Genomic DNA, 17362 nt, shown 5'->3' with positions numbered 1-17362 from the left:
ATTATTGATACTTATTTGCATTTATTTCTTAATATCCTCACTTTATATTTATCATTTCCATTTTTATGTTAATATTTTACCTGAATATTTTATTTCCCGATTTTGTGATATTTTGGTATTTTTGAATACAGTTTGACATAGTGAATTTTACCTTTCTTTATTTTAATGATGCCTATTTGCATTCTTCTCTTTGATATGTAAATATCCCATTTCTATTTTTTTGGGATTCAAACATTTAAATACAGTGGCGCCCTTTCTTTTTTAAAGACTTGTTCTCTTCCTTATTTTTGTTATTGTTTAGTATCTATTATTTCTTGAATTTCTCACTTCTAAAAATAACCTTGTCCATAATATATCCAGACTGAGCAACGGTGCCTTCGAGCCTATTGTCTACCGGTGTTAATTAATTCTTCATAATCTAGATTTCTAGGTATGGTATAAAGGAATAAAAACTAACAAATATTAAATAATTCACTTTTTATTTGGGGGTTTTTAAAAACATACACGTTCATACCTTCTCAATCACAACTGGCCTGAGTCCCCTAATAACAGACAAAAATATTATTGAAAAAAAAACTATGTAACAAATATGTACACAATGCCCAACTGTTAGTTGTCTGAGTTTGAACAATTTTTGGCATAAAAATATAACAATTTCTTTTCTAAAGTGATAAAATATAATACTTTAATGAAGAATGTAATCATTTTGAAAAACATTGGTAGTGACTAGTCAAACGACATCAGGCAAAATAAATATGTACAAAAGTTTTAAGTGTATGTTTGCTACAAACATTTTTTTGTACTTCAGCTAAAGTATTATATTGAAAATGTAACATGTACATGATATTTAACAAAATATTGACAAAAACGGAGGTATTTTGGAGTTATATAGTTTTACCCCATAAAAAGTGGCGACAGAGAAAATTTTTAGTTTTTCGAATATTTCGTATTATCGTATTAAAAATACTGACTAAATTTTTACGTGTATTACGTGTGACTGAGTCAATAATGCTAGATAGATTTGATAAATACGTAATTATGTATTTAATTTTTCTAGATCAGCATTGATTTTCTTTCACGTACTTATTTTATTCAGATTAATGTAATCTGAGGTTAGAAGTATATTTGAAAATACTCAATGCTGTTGCAATACTAGTTTTTAGTTTATTTTGAGGGTTGTGGATTCAACCCTAGATATGCCAAGATTATTAGAGTCAACTTTAGAGATGTTATATTTAAAGGCAAGGTAAACCCAAACAAAAAATTTTCTCTGCATCAAAATATAAATAAAATCATCAACATTGCACTGCTCATAGTGGTAAATAAAACTAAATTCTTCGTTTTCTTTAAGTAGAATACAATATTATATACTGGCCGACTATATTCTTCTTATAAACTAAGCTGAATTAAAAAATGTGCCAAAATATGACCTTCATTATTCATTGGTCACCTGTGCTGTCAGACCCACATTCATACATTTTACGAGGAATGGAAAATTTTTAGGAAAACTTTACTCAAATGTAATAACGTATCGGGTTTTAGTTACATATTTTTATTATTAATAAATCAATAGGGCTTTTCATCGATTGTCATTTGTTTCGAGCTTCTGTCATATGTTGTATAATCGGGTATAATTTTAATATACGCGGATTATAAAATATATGACAGAAGCTCGAAACAAACGAGAGTCGATGAAAAGCCCTATTGTGATGATTTTGAGGATTTTAAAGGCGCAAAGTCATTAAATTTGGCATATTTTCCATTTCAGAATACTTAAATGATAGAGCAGCTGTTTACATATCACTAGAAAAGTTTACAAAAATTAAATACTATATACAAATATCAACTATGTACAATAACAATTTGCTATAAACAAATCAACTTTACAGTTGAAAATATTTTAATTCTTGATCATTTCCAGGGTTTATTGTGCCAAAAAGGTTTTTGCTTAGGAACATTAAATTGTTTTTCGTTTTGACAAATTTTTCATTTGAGCCATGAAAACACTACTACACCTTGTACTACTAGAAATAGAAAAGGCCGACAAAAGACCAATATTTGAACCCAAAGATCAGAATATACTTTTTAGAAGGTTTTTTGTACTCTGAATCCGAATTTGAGCTCCAAATTGTAAAATTTGCTCTGGTTTCCGAGATATCCTAAACTAAAGGTGCAAAAAGCCGTTTTTGGCTGCTTGTGATTTGGTAAGGGTTGAATTTTAGGTGTTTTCTAGGATTAAGGTGTCTTCAAAACCAGCTTTTTTCACACTTTTAGGTTAGTATATCTCAGAAAGCAGAGCCAATTCGACAATTTGAGCTCAGATTTGCATTCAGCGCACTAAAAATCTTCGGAAAAGTACACTTTATACTCTATTGTCTGAGTCTCAAGCTTGTCGGCCTGTATTATGTTCTTAATCAGCATGATATTCCATCCTTGATATTATGGTTCGGTTGATGTAACTACGCAAGTTATTTTGGAAGGCACACAATCACATGGTATTAAAAATCTAAGTAAAAACAATCTTTAATAATTAGGAAAGGCATGTGAAGTTCTTCGTTTATTGTTCAAGGTTGAAGTTTTTTAGCTGGTAACAAAATTTAAAATTGTTTTTGATTTTACCAATGTTTCATATATTTGAGCCTATAAAACACTGTTTTTATAGGATAGAAGTCCAGCATTTTACTACGAAAAATAATACACACGATATTAATCAATATATTTAGCCAATATCTTTTAAAAGGCACAAAATCACATGCTATTAAAAATCTTTCTAAAAAGTAGAAAATAATCTTTAATAATTAGGAAGAACGTGTTTAGCTCTTCGTTTATTGTTTTAAGGTCGAAGTTTTTCAACTGGTAACAAAATTTTAAACAAAAAGACTGTTAAAATTATTACGAATCCGATGGAAGTCTTTAAAATGGAATGTTTTAAAACTGATTTTGGTTATTTTAAAGATTATTAGGTGGATTTATATCATAAACTCCTTTTTCTCAACTTATTGTTATTATTCTTTCATATATATTTGAACTTTCTTGTTAATCTCGATAATCTCGTTAAGAAAAGCAATCATATGCATACTTTCGTCCTATTTAGCCCATATAAAGTTCAGGTTCAGATAGGACACGACAAGGAGGAGCACTGTCCCCCTTTCTGTATACCATACCTATACAACGCGGAATCACCAACCACACCGCAAACTATGTCTATATGCCGATGATACAGCAATAGCAGCAAGAAATCTAAATCCAACCTTAACGAGAAGATGCCTACAAGATGCTCTTAATCAATTGGAAGATTGGTGCATTTAATGGAAGATCGCATAAATCAAGAAAAATCACAGGCTGTCATGTTCCAAAAAAGATTCGGAAGTTCGGACCGCCAAGTGAAGATGTTCAATCAGGGGCGGTTTCTCCATTGGTTCACTTGTGTAGTGAACACCCAATCAAATTTTATTAAAACACATATTTTTAAAAATCTCCTAAATATCATTAAAATATTTTTTCTTAAATCTCATAAATATCATAGTATCATTAAAATATAACTGTATTTATTAATCTCATAATTTATTTGCACAACACCGCTATGCTAGATGCACGTGGTAAGTGCAGAATTCAAATTAAACCCAGCCACTATACAGTAACCCTATAGAAGAACGAGAGCTCTTAAATCCGTGAACCAGTGATTCTCCTATCTTAAAACATTGACGATTTGTGCACTGCACACAGAGACCGGGGCGGAGCGTTTCGATTCACAGTTTGGCATTTTCTGTTGTGGGATTTTATTAAATACAATATTGGTAGGTAGTTTTTTTAGGATGGAGCCTTATTCAGTGAAGTTTATAAAAGAAAATGCAAATAGTTTTGAAAATCGACTTCTTATAAAAAGAATGAATTAACTTGGCCGGAGATAAACTTGATACAAGAATGTGCAATAAGAAACAAAAAGTTTAAACATCGTTTTAAAGTTGAACAATATAGAAAAACTTCGTGATTATGTGGGTGTGATAAACTACATTCTTTATTTTGTTTTCCATGTTTAGCATTTTCAAAGAATAAAACTATAATTTCAATCTCGGTCTTTGGATGCCGTTAAAATAAACGGATTTTTAAACAGTTTTGACAAAGCCATTTCAATATTCGTAACTTCTGCCTCCACCTTCACCACCGAAGAAGCGTCATCATTCAGTAGGTATCATATTCTGCACAAAACAAAAAGAGTGTGTGACATCCTGACTAATCGGGTCAAAGATAGGTTTCAATTTACAGAACATCTTTTGGCGAGGCCCCAAAAATTTTTCGCCTTCAGCGCTTATTCACCGTTTGTATAATTACATTCTATAATTGAACATCCTCCTTAAATTACTACGAGCCGCCACTGTGTTCAATATACATAGAATGATCAAAACAAGCAAAATATTTAGGAATACTAATCCATAGTTATCCTAAATCCTAAATTAGCCATAATATATGGATACCTAATAATCAATGCTTAAAATGTTAAAAATATAAGTAGTGTCTTTCGTATGTGATCTGATATTATTAAAAAGCATATTGTGTTTTTAAATTTTTGCAACCTATTTTTATAATCCCACAATTTTGATATTTCAGTTTACTTTGTATAAAGTATAATACATTATTTGGAACACTATTTTTCGATACCATAATAGAAGAATTCTAGGAGGTGGAAACCAAAGTTCACAAACTCATTTCAAATTTAAAATTGCTCCAAAGTTTAGATAATATATTGCTACATATTTTAGATTTCAAATCATTACGACTACCAATAATTTAACTTAACGTTAGAATAGTAACGAAACAAATCCAAATACCATTATAACCAAAACCCACCGTATAATTTTAAATAGCTTTGAGCTTTCATCCAATTATTCCTTAAATATATCAAAGCTACCTCACAATCCGCAAATGAGAAGAGGCTACACTTACGGCATCTCGATAAATTGAATTTTGTTGATTTCGGTAATTTGAGTTTTACGTAATTGGTTTAAGAAATCCAAAATTATTTCGGTAGTTCAGTAGCTCCTCTCGGGTCATTTCACCTACCACTTAAAACAGTGGCGTGCTTCCAAAAGGGAAATCCAAAAAATTTAGCACGAATATCATTTTTTTAAAGATTCGGGAGTATCTGAAAACAAAACTCAAAGAACGCACGGTTATAGAATTGTTAGAAACAGTGATGCAAACCAATGTTAATAAAAAAACTTGTAAAAGACGATTAAACAAAAATAATTTTCCAAAAATAAGAATTATTGTGCAATAATATATTTGTAAGTATATATAGGATTCTGGTTGTGTTACAAAAGTATTATTTTATAATGGTCCGTTTAATGTCATTTACGTTTAATATTTTCTTTCCAAATGTTTTAAATATGGGAATTATCGTACATTTTATCATTCTTTGTTTACTTTTTGTCCATCAATTTTTTCCATAAATTTAAACAATTTTGGCATTTCACACCTACGGTATTGGTTGTCCTCAACGTTACATACTTTTTTTATTTTTGACCCACTGTACCCCTGTCAGGTACCGCACCTGTACTTTAGTAGTCTGTACGTGCCAATCGAGTGGTCGCTCAATTTCTAATTTCTTTTGATTCCCAATACAATATTAATCATAGTTTTGGCTATTAATCTCAAGGAATTATGGTAGCAATAAATAAGTTTGTGGCTTTTTTTTAATACTGGACGTCGGATCATGCAACTAGGTGGTCTCGCAAGTTACAGGAGGAGATATATGAAAGAGTTTTAGTATGACACGTGCGAAATAATATGAACGCTAGGTTAAAAAATTTGTTTTTACTGTTTTGTTTTTATTTATGAACTATGTAACACAAGAATATGCTCTTCAATAATATCATATCGAATTCGAATGGCACTACTTATATTTTGGGCATTGGAAACAGTGACTATTATCAGATGCCATCTCAAGTTTTCACTCGAAAACATTTCGATCAAATTTTGTTATTTACAGTAACTAATTAAAAAAATTTTCGTGCGATAAATCCCTATTCTGTGCCAGTGTACACAGATCCTGTTCGCTTATCCACGAAAGTATATAAGATCTACCAAATTAGTTGTCTGAATAGTTGTCATTTGAGAACCAAGTCCTACACCAAATCCCACAAAAGTTATTCGACCTAAGCTCTTTGAACAAACTGGTTTCTATAGGACCCAACATATTGAATATGGCTTTGAAAGAAAGCAGATACCAGATGCATAGGCGTAACCAGGGGGTTGTTTTGGGGGTTATAACCCCTCCCCCCCTTTTGCATGTACTTTGAGCTCTATATGCTTAACACCAGTATTATTCCATACTCCCCAGGGACCATCAAGTAGATTTAACCCTCCCCCTTAGGATCATCCTGGTTACACCTCTGACCAGACGTAACGTTCGTGGATCTCTCCGAAGCTTATAACACCAAAACCGTAAAACACTGGATTCCAAAGTGTCAAGAGACATTAAGTTAACTTACTTTACAAGATGTATACTGCAGAACCGCCAGATTTATTTAACATTCCAAAGTCAAAACACCCACTGGAGAATCCCAGAAGAATGCATTGGTCCTGGGTAGTTTACTAGTTCTTCGGCTATTCAACATCTACACAAACAACAAGTCAACACATCATGATACAAAATCATTCATACTGAGAGAAGAGACAGCCATTGCAGTACAAGGAAGATGATTTGTGGAGGTAATGGGTAAACAAGTGAAGCCAAACCCACAAAACACACACACACACACACACACACACACATATGTGCTTTCCGTTTAATTAATAAAGAACCTAACAAAATGTTGTGTGGTCAGTTCAGGACACAACCAAACACCAAAAAATACGTAGATGTTGCCCTCAATAGATTCTTTACATATAAATACCACTGTCAAAACAAAAAGATGAAAGTCAGATTAAGAAAGAAATATTCTGAGGAGACTGGCACATACAACTTGAGGTGCTTATATACACGAATACACGTTTTTGTACCTCAGCGCTTATACTAAGTTTTCAGTAGCCAACACAATATATGGTATAACAACCATCTACATATTTTACAAGACAACAACATCATTATACAGAATCATTTATATAGGGAGAAGACACAGTCAACAACTGAAGCCAAACCCGTCAAAACACACATGTGCTTTCCGTTTAATTAATAAAGAAAGCACACGCAAAATGTTGTGTGGTCGGGTAAGGAATTTGAGCACCATCAAGCCCCACAATCCTAGGTGTTGGTCTTGACAGATCATTTGCCTATAAATACCACTGTCAGAACAAAAAGATGAAAGTCAGATCAAGACAGAAATATTCTGAAGAAACTGACAGATACAACTTAATTTCCTCAGTGCTCATACACACGTCCTTGTACCTCAGCGATTGTACAAAGTTTTTAGCAATCGAGTATACGGCTCCAGCTTGAAAACTCTCAACGCACACCTCGCAGGTGGACGCCGCTCTAAATGAGATGACTCCAATCGTTACATGGTGACTTAAACCTACCACAGCTGCTAAAAATCTACTCCATTGGAGGAAAAGCTCCACTTAAGATGATAAGAGCTGTAGTAGCAGAGGCTCAGAAAGACAAACATCATATACTACAGTCACCTTCTGCATGAGCCCGTTGAACAAACCTAGCGGCTGAAATCACGCCGCAGTTTCCTTAGTCACAACAAACAGCTAGATACCTCGTCAAGCGAATGAAATAGAAAACTTTGGAGCTGACACCTGCCAGATCAATCCTATCAACCTCCAACGTAGTCTAAACCGGCTGTAAAATGAACTGACGCGTTGCAAATACAACTAGAAAAATAGATGATGATCTTTGTGATTGTGGCGCTGTACAAATCAATGATTATCTGCTAGTGTGTGAACGGCTAAAACAATCCTGTACCCAAGAAGGCCTAAAGCAAGCCAGCGAAAGAGCCCTGAATGTGATAAAGCACTGGAAGCTCACAATTTCACTGGAACACGGAGGACACGGAAAGTAAGTCACTTCGAAATATTCGTCTGCATTATTGCAATAAATTAGGTTGTAGCCCAAATATACAAAGCATTGCTTTATCCCACATCTTCAGTGAAATAATGAAATAAAACAGATACCATCAGATTTTCTTCTTCTCTTCTTCTTATGCAATCCACTAATGGATGTTCGCGATCACGTTTGACCATGTATTAGGTCTCCTATGTTTCTTTCTTCCCACTCCCACTCCTTTTCTTCCTTCGATCTTTCCTTCAATTAAGGTTTGCAGAAACTGGTATTTTTCGTTTATAATTAGGTGTCCCAGGTATGCCGTTTTTCTCTGTTTAATTGTGTATAGCAGTTGTCGTTCTGTACCAATTCTTCTCAGGATTTCTTCATTTGTTATTCGACCATCAGATCATCCTTTCTAAAAATCGACTATTTAAACAGTTAAAGGATTTTTTAGATCGTTATTGATTAATTGCATGGATGATGATCGTCGACAGAGAAAGCTGTTGATACAAAATAAAATAAATGCTTTGACATCTGCCATTGAAAGTCATTGCATACAAATCCATGCAAAAATGTAAATATTGATCAAGAAAAAGACTGTTTTGAAATTACTCGTTTATATTATCAGTCAAAAAGGCAAATGGTTCACCTGGTATGCCTATTAAAAAAATAAATCGGTTTTAACCCAAAATTTTTAATAGACCAGGGCGGATCTGTTTTGAGGTGGATGTTAGAGGTGGCATTCGGATTTTTGCAGATAAAGTTAGGTGACAACTTCAATAATTATAATTGACTTATGCTCCTTCTCAATTATGCCCGGAACATTAATAAAAAAATTTAAATATTTAAAAATTTCGAAAATCATCGATTTTTTTCTATTTTCATTGCTTATAATTTTTAAACGATTCATTTTGGAATAAAGTCATAGGGAAAGAAAATAAAGATAATTGAATTTTGTATAATAAACGACTGGTTTAAAATGTCTTAAATTATTACCCTTTCTGCAAAATAGCAATAAATAGAAAATAAGGGGACAAAAAGACTGTTTTTATACAATGTTTTTCAACCACTTTGGTTGCACTTAGAACCTTCATAATTCGCTTAGAAAATTCTTACAACATACGTAAACCGTCCACGACATTTCATTAAAATCGACCTAATAGATTTTGCATAATAATTTTGCAATCTAAATTTTTTTAAAACTGTTCAAATTTTTTAAAATCTTTCTGAACAAAAAGTAGATTATTTAGAAGTTTGCCAATTTTTTACATATAAAGAGGTTCTCTACATATCTAATGCACTTTACAGAATTAAAATCGGATTATTTAAGCAACCTCAGCACTGTTTTAAAGTTATAAACAATGTTTTGGCTACAAATACAGTGAGGACGTTTCAGTTGGAATAAATTCATTTTCGTGAGAATGGGTGACTCTGGAGATAAATCCTTAAACAGATCGATTTTTATTTTTAAATTATAATTTTTTGACATAAATATCATACTAGTGACGTCATCCATCTGGATGTGATGACGTAATCTAAATATTGGAATTAATTTAATTCAAGATTTTTTTTTAATTCAAACCCTGTATAAAAAATTATGTTAATGTTTATATTAATGAATACAAAATTGAATAGCCTTTTGATTGAGCTATCAGACGGCACCTATTCTCATTTAAAAAGTCATCGATTACGTCATCACGCCCAGATGGATGACGTCACTAATATGATATATATATACCAAAAAATTAGAATTTAAAAATAAAAATTGACCTGTTTCGGGATTTATCTCCAGAGACGCCTATTCTCGAGAAAATGAATTTGTGCTAATAAATTATAATAAATTATAACTCAAACGTCCTCACTGTATATGTTTATAAGCCAAAAAACTGTTTATAACTTTAAAGCAGTGCTGAGGCCGCTTAAATAATCCGATTTTAATTCTGTAAAGTGTATTAGATAGGTAGAGAACCTCATTATATGTAAAAAAATTAGTAAACTTCCAAATGATCTAGTTTTTCTTCAAAAAGTTTTTAAAGAATTTGAACTTTTTAAAAAAATTTAGATTGCAAAATTATTCTGCAAAATCTATCAGGTCGATTTTAATGAAATTTGGTGAACGATTTAAGTATGTTGTAGGAATTTTCTAAGCGAATTGCGAAAGTCCTAAGTGCAACCAAAGTGGTTGAATAACATTGAATAAAAACAGGCTTATTTTACCCCCTTATTTTGTATTTATTGCTATTTTGCAGAAAGGGTAATAATTTAAGACATTTTAAACCAGTCGTTTATTATGCAAAATCCAATTCAAATGAATCGTTTTAAAGTTATAAGAAAAGAAAATAGAAAAATCGATGTTTTTCGAAATTTTTAAATAATTTAATTTTTTTATTAATGTTCCGGGCATATTTGAGAAGGAGCATAAGTCAATTATTATTGTTGAAGTCATCACCTAACTTTATCTGCAAAAATCCAAGTGCCACCTCGCACAAAAATATACTAAAAAGGGAAGTTCCCTAGGTTGGCTGTATACCATATACTTAAAAAAAATTTTAACATGAAGTGAAAACCACTTCTATGTAATCGGTATATTTATTAAAATTTAAAAATCCCAATGGATTGAATAAAATGTGTCAAATTCAGAACGTTTTCGGACCTATCAGTCCATCATCAGTGAATCTACAATAAAATAAGTAATCCCACTATTAAAATTGAAAGATTGTTGAAATTTTGAAAGTTAAAAAAGGTGGTTATGATTACTATCTTTCAATTTTAATAGTGGGATTACTTATTTTATTGTAGATTCACTGATGATGGACTGATAGGTCCGAAAACGTTCTGAATTGGACACATTTTATTCAATCCATTGGGATTTTTAAATTTTAATAAATATACCAATTACACAGAATTGGTTTTTACTTCATGAGTTTTTTCTCCAAAAATATACGTTTTCTCACAGATCCACCCTGGTTTACAAACTGTGTATCAGAATATGATAATTGTTTTGGCACAAATGAGTAGAATCCTCCGAAAAATCCGTTGAGGCGTAGGCGACATGCCTCTCACAGTCCTCTGACTTTGCCTCTTTGCTTACCAAACATTCGTGACTGATTTTCCACTCGAAATATATACCATTACATACCGAAACTGAAAAGTCGAACCACAAAGGCGGCTTTGAGCAGCTCACGTAGAGAAATGAGTTTGCATATAACATCAGATATGCTGATGTTCAGTGCAGGATTAAGTAACAGATGTATGGACGCCAAAAATTCATAACGTACCTATACATCGCGAAAATTTTAATTAAATTTTGTCTTATAAATTGATAAGTTATGAAGAGAAAAAACAGAAGAAGATAACTTATTGAAGTGAAAATATCTATTTCAAATCTCCATATGGTTTATTGTAAAAATATCTATAAAATTACTCTAAAGGTTAACTTTGATATCTTTAGGAGTAAAACTAAAGGAAGAAAAACTGTACCTACCCAGATCAGAGCCAGAACTCTTGTGGCATAGTAGATCTACCCTGTATATACCTACTACACATGTGTGACATTACAGAGTTAAAAACAATGTTGCTACCTTCGTAGATGACAGTTATTCTAGAGTACGTGACAAAATAGGAAGCGACTAATAAGTTGAAGAGAAGGTACACATCAAACAGAAAAGGAGAAAAACTTGTTATTCGATGCAAAAACGTCTACCAATGGATTGGTAGGGAAATCCTTAATTGCCCATTCATAATAAATTAATGATATATCAATAAACACGAAAATCAGTTTGAGCATATTGCAGAGGGTTGAGCCCAATAAAGTAGTATAAAGGAATAAAGGCGTACATAAAAAGAAAAATGGATTACCAACGAAATTCTTAAATTGATGGAACAGAGAAGACAAAAAAACAACAGGGAGGAATATAAAAAAACATAGGCAATAAAACAAACGATAAAGAACATGAAAGAAAAGTGGATGGAGGATAAATGCATTAAATGAAAGAATTAGAATTCACTATGTTCAAAAAAATAGAGAGATAGCTGACCTCTATCATAAGAAACCTCCTCAAAAAATTGAGAAAAAAAGAAATTCAGACAACTTTGTAAACGTACATCAATAAACTATTTAATGATGTCAGATCAGAAGAAAAATTAGACATTAGGCAAAGACGAAGGACCAGAAATACTAAAGGTAGAAGTACTGCATGCTACAAAATTGGCAATGAACAAGAAAATTGTTAGCCCTGATAACATTCTGAAAGATATTGGTACAAGTGATACAATATTGGTTAAGCTTTTCGATCATGTGTACTGGTACAAACTAATGAAATCCCAGAGGTCTACTTTAGGTCTGAATTCATAATTTACCGAACAAAAAAAAACAACGTCCGAACAACTGTAGCAACTATAGACTTATGAGTTTTATCAGTCATACTTTGAGATTATTTCTACGTATTATCAACAGTACAATAAGGAATAAGTCTAAAAAATATCAAAATAAAACGCAGTTTAGATTTAGAGATGGATTAGGAACTAGATAAGTACTTTTTGCACTGAATGTTTTGCCACAGAGATGTCGAAATCAACGTAAAGATGTCTTTACTGTATTTATTGATTATGACAAGGTATTCGATACAGTACATCATGATAAGATAACTTAAATATCATTGAAACATTATACTGGCTTTAAACAGGAGTTAGAGTGAAAGAAGCTAATGGGAATAAATAATCCAAAACCGGATTATTGCAATTTAAATCATATGTTCTAAAGTACAAAATTCACGACAATATTAAACATAAAAATCTACAAATGCAAAAGAAGAATGATTTTATCAAAAGCATCTGCCAACTGTAGATGATTTTTGCGACCTATGACAAAATGAAATCGACAGCTGCTTCATACAACTGCCCTTTGATAATATAGCAATAAGAATTTTTATCTCATTAATCTCATTTTTTCATACTTTTTCTTATTTGGACCGGATTAAAAAATGAAGATCATAAGCCAAATCCACGAAAAATGATGGCTAATATTTCGAGTCCGCTCCTGATAAGATATGCTGATCACGGCGCTGTTGGAAACAATTTCAGAACTACATAACACCAATGTTTTCTTTAAATGTGTAACCACGCTCACTCCGTTAGATTTTTATTGATTGTTCTTGAGGAGAGTTAATTCTCGAGCATTGTTTTCGAGCTCGTAGATCTAGATCGCCGTGGGAACAGTGATTTCCGATTGACAGGTACCAAGAGAACAATACTGCTCTAATGGACGATGTAAAAATCGAAAAGATGACCTGTCAAAGAAATTCTTACTGACCTAATAAGGTATGTGTAGTACACTTTACGATTTCAGAGGTGAATCATTTTTCAATATCACTCCTTAATAAATATATAACAAATTTGAAAACTAACTAACAAAATAGATCGACGGGTGTTGTATGTATGGAAAATGTTGAGGCGATAGGCATAGTCTAGGATCTGGTGAGGGGGTTGAGTATACACTTTTATGTCCCCCTCGGTACCTTGACTTTTTTTGTTTTTTGGTGCGTCGATTCAATTTTTGGAGGGTACCAGGCTGAAAGCCCGTCATATAATTTGTTATTAACAATTTTATTGTATCTTTTAAATTAATAGAGATATTTACTTTACCAAAAAAATTGTTCCTTTTGAAAAATTTGACAAAATGGGGTTTAGTAAACTTTAAACAACACTGAATAAAAATGGCAAAGATTATAAGAGATAATAAAAGAAAACTTTTGTGCAACGAAAAGCAAGGATAAGTGTGTAAAGATGGTTGTCTATACCACCAAAGAGAATTCACGTCAAAGAAAAATGTTTTAACTATTACTGTGAAAAGTTGCAGAGTATGGCATAAGAATCATAATTTAAATCAATGAGAAAACGTATTACTATGTAACTTGGAAAAATTAATAAAAATGTCACTTTTACATAAGTCTTAAATTTATCTTTGAATTTTTTTTAAAAATCCACAAGGAAAAGAAAATGTTTTTCCTGTAGTTTACTGTATACCATCAATCACAAAATTGGAAAAAATCCTTTGTAAAAGGTATAAAATTTTATTAAAATCCCTTTAAAGGGCTACATCACAACAAAACGTTTTCGATTTTTATAAAAAATCATCATCAGTGTTAGATAAACTGGATGCTAGCTGAGCCACCAAAGAAAAATATCCGAGTAAAAACCCTTTAAATATAACATAGCTGCGTTAAAAGTGGATACTTTAATAAAATGCCTTATGATGGTCACATGGCAACTAGGATAATGCCCTAAGGTAATGTATTGAAATTTTTTTCAACACGTGGGATTCAGTTGCCATTAAGTCATTGTAATGTAAACAACTCAATTTGGATCCCACGTGTTGGGAAATTTCAATACATTACCTTTGGGCATTATCCTAGTTGCCACGTGACCATCATAAGGCATTTTATTAAAGTATGCACTTTTAACGCATCTATGTTATATTTAAAGGGTTTTTACCCGGATACTTTTCTTTGGTGGCTCAGCTAGCATCCAATTTATTTAACACTGATGATGATTTTTATAAAAATTGAAAACGTTTTGTTGTGATGTATACCTTTTACAAAGGATTTTTTCTAATTTTGAATTTTTTTGTTATTTTTAAAATCAATCACAAATAACCAAAATCAGTTTAGCAATGAAATGTAAACACTTAATATTCTACTGGTTCTTTTTACTTTTTCCATTTTAAATCTAAATATTATTAAGAAAACCGCCAAGTGACTTCTTGAGTAAAAGATTGAACACTTTCATTTTCGATCTGCATTAGATCGACAGTTTCGAAACGGAAATCCAGATAGCTTCAAGACTGGCCCAGAAACTGATCAGTGACCTGAAAATCTTTTATCTAGATTATTCAGGTACTCCGAAAGCAATATCAGTAATATGAAAAATATGTTCCATCATACTTTCGTCGTGAGATCTAGCGGCGTGGGCCTGTGGAGTTTCATCCTTTTGATTTCTCTATCTGACTCGCAATCACTTTCTTCATCGGCTTCGCTACCATTTCCTCGCTCCGTTCCTGAGCCCGATTGGTCGCTATGAGCTGGAGAAGACCCCCTATCGCTGTTCGTTTTCATGCTGAGATCGATAGGATCTTCTTGGATTATGGTTTCAGTGGATATGGGAGTTATTCTTTCTTCGGGAGTTGGCGACCGCTGAGATTTAAGGACTGCATCCAGGAACACTCGCTTGTTAAATGCTTCGACACCATGATTGTGGTTTCTCATAAGTCTGTTGTTATTGGCAGGTTGCAGTAAGCCAGGGTATAGAGGGGGGTATCCTGGAGGGAAAAGGAGACCAGGAGGTGGCAGGAATGTAGGAGGTAATAGTCCAGGAAACAAAGGTAACCTCCTAGCATCGCTTAGTTCTATTGATGAGTCTGAATTGTGTGATTCGGGAGAACTGACTTGAGGAGAGGCTGAGTGTTTGTATTCATCCAAGCCCAATAAAATTAACTCTTCCTTTGTTTTGGGTAAATGTAAAAGTGGCGGTTGAAAGGAATTCATTCCAAGAAGGCCCATACCTAGTGGCGGCTGCGGATGTAATGGTGGCGTCTTCTGTGGTGGTTTCATGTTCTGTGAAACATTCGCTAAATGGGCTTGTTGTTGCTGTTGTTGTTCTTGCAGTAAGCAATGAATCTTGAACCAATTGGACCGTCTACCGTATCGGGACCCGCTCTTGGACATACCCACTAAAAGACATTTCCGAAGCCGACATGCTTTGCAAGCTGTGCGGTTCTTCTTGTTGATGACACATTCGCCGTTGTTCTTGCATTCTGATATTGAGCTTAGGTTGTTGTAGGAGCGTCCGAAGAATGACTGAAAAGAAAAAAAGTATTTCAGAGGTACTAAAATAGAAAATGGTATTTAATAAAATTATAAAATTAAAATTGCAACCAGAACCAATCTAATCGTGTAACCTAAATGGAAAAAATCCCCCAAAACCCCTACAAAAAAAGGTTTTTCGCGTTTTTGAAAATGGAGCTATTAACAAAGAAATCTGAAAATAATCAGATATATTATATTCTTTTACAAAATACACAAAATAAAAAACCAGACCTTCAGCCATATCCAAAAAAGCTTTTTTCGAAAAAAAAAAAAATACATTTTTAGGTTCTGTATACTCAACCTACGGATCCACAAAAAATAGGCAAATGTAAAGAGTCAACTATGAGTGAGAATTTTTGAAATTTTTAAATTAAGAGGATGGGTATGTATTTTCGGCTGCAATGCTATTCAAATGGGGATTCATTTTTTTCGAATCCTGAGAAAACTAATAAGTATTTTTGAAAAATGTAAACGCAGAATGAAAGATTACGTTATTGGCGAGGGCCGAAAGTCCCTGAGAACTTCTATAATGTTTATTTTAATAAGTTACAGGGGTGAAAAACTAAGAGAAAATTTAGTGTGATATTTAATTTAAAATATCTCATTCAAAATAAACTTTTTATTTATTCTAAGGGACTTTCGGCCCTCGGTAATATTATAGTCTTTCATTTTGCGTTTAAATTTTTCAAAAATATGTATTGGTTTTTTCAGGATTCGAAAAAAATGAACACAATGTCCGTGGTAATATTTCCAAATCTATCTTTGTCATACAACGCACTCAGTCGAATAGAATATTGTCAGCACACTGTCAGTCAGACAGTGACAATCAGTGACAATTTTAAATATTTGACATGGCATCGGAAATATTTTGAGTTGTTGATTAAATAATATTGATATATAGTGTATTTGATAAATAATTAATTTAAGACGTGAACTTAATAAAAAGTTATTTATTGTGTAATATTTGTGGAAGATCCAAGCAGAGAATACATCAAGAATATATATTCTGTGATCCAAGTATTTTGTTGTTAAAGATGTTCAAAATTGTAAGCGTTCCATAGTAACAATGTATTATTAAAAAATCACTTTAACACTTGTCCTCTTTTCTCGATTGAGTATTAGTTTTTGTTGTACATATAAATTATTACAATCACTGAATACATAGTTAGTGAAAAAATTATCACATTTATTAACTGAATTAATAATTTGCAATTATAAAAATAACAGTTATCCAAGAACATTCAAAAGCCATCTCTTTAAATTATTGATGACATTTTCAAGTAGAATGATATTCTAGTAATGTTTACATATCCATACCAGTGTGAATTTTACTACACGTAATTTGCCGTGTAAAGACAGAAAAGGTAGGGATACCCGTAAATATTTGCGAATTATGTACCGATGGCCTTAATTGAAACACGAAAAAACTATTATAAAAACGGAAAAATTATGTTTTAGGTGGTAAGGATGATGGGGAAGCTAAAATTGCGCTAAATGTTATTTTTTAAAT

General features: G+C 32.4%; 1 protein-coding gene across 1 annotated transcript in view; it reads right to left on the bottom strand.

The window, feature by feature from the left end:
• Positions 1-460: 460 nt before the first annotated feature.
• Positions 461-17362, bottom strand: part of LOC126884683 (knirps-related protein-like) — a 202072-nt gene continuing 185170 nt past the window's right edge. Inside the window, exon 3 of the mRNA XM_050650753.1 lies at positions 461-15843. Within this exon, the coding sequence (XP_050506710.1) occupies positions 14926-15843 (918 nt within the window). The 3' untranslated portion in view covers positions 461-14925. The remainder of the gene's footprint in view (positions 15844-17362) is intronic.

The sequence above is a fragment of the Diabrotica virgifera genome, chromosome 5 (genome assembly GCF_917563875.1).
Source record: "Diabrotica virgifera virgifera chromosome 5, PGI_DIABVI_V3a".
Taxonomy (NCBI): Eukaryota; Metazoa; Arthropoda; class Insecta; order Coleoptera; family Chrysomelidae; genus Diabrotica; species Diabrotica virgifera.
Note: the sequence above shows the minus strand (reverse complement) of the source record. Positions and strands in the feature narration are given on the sequence as shown.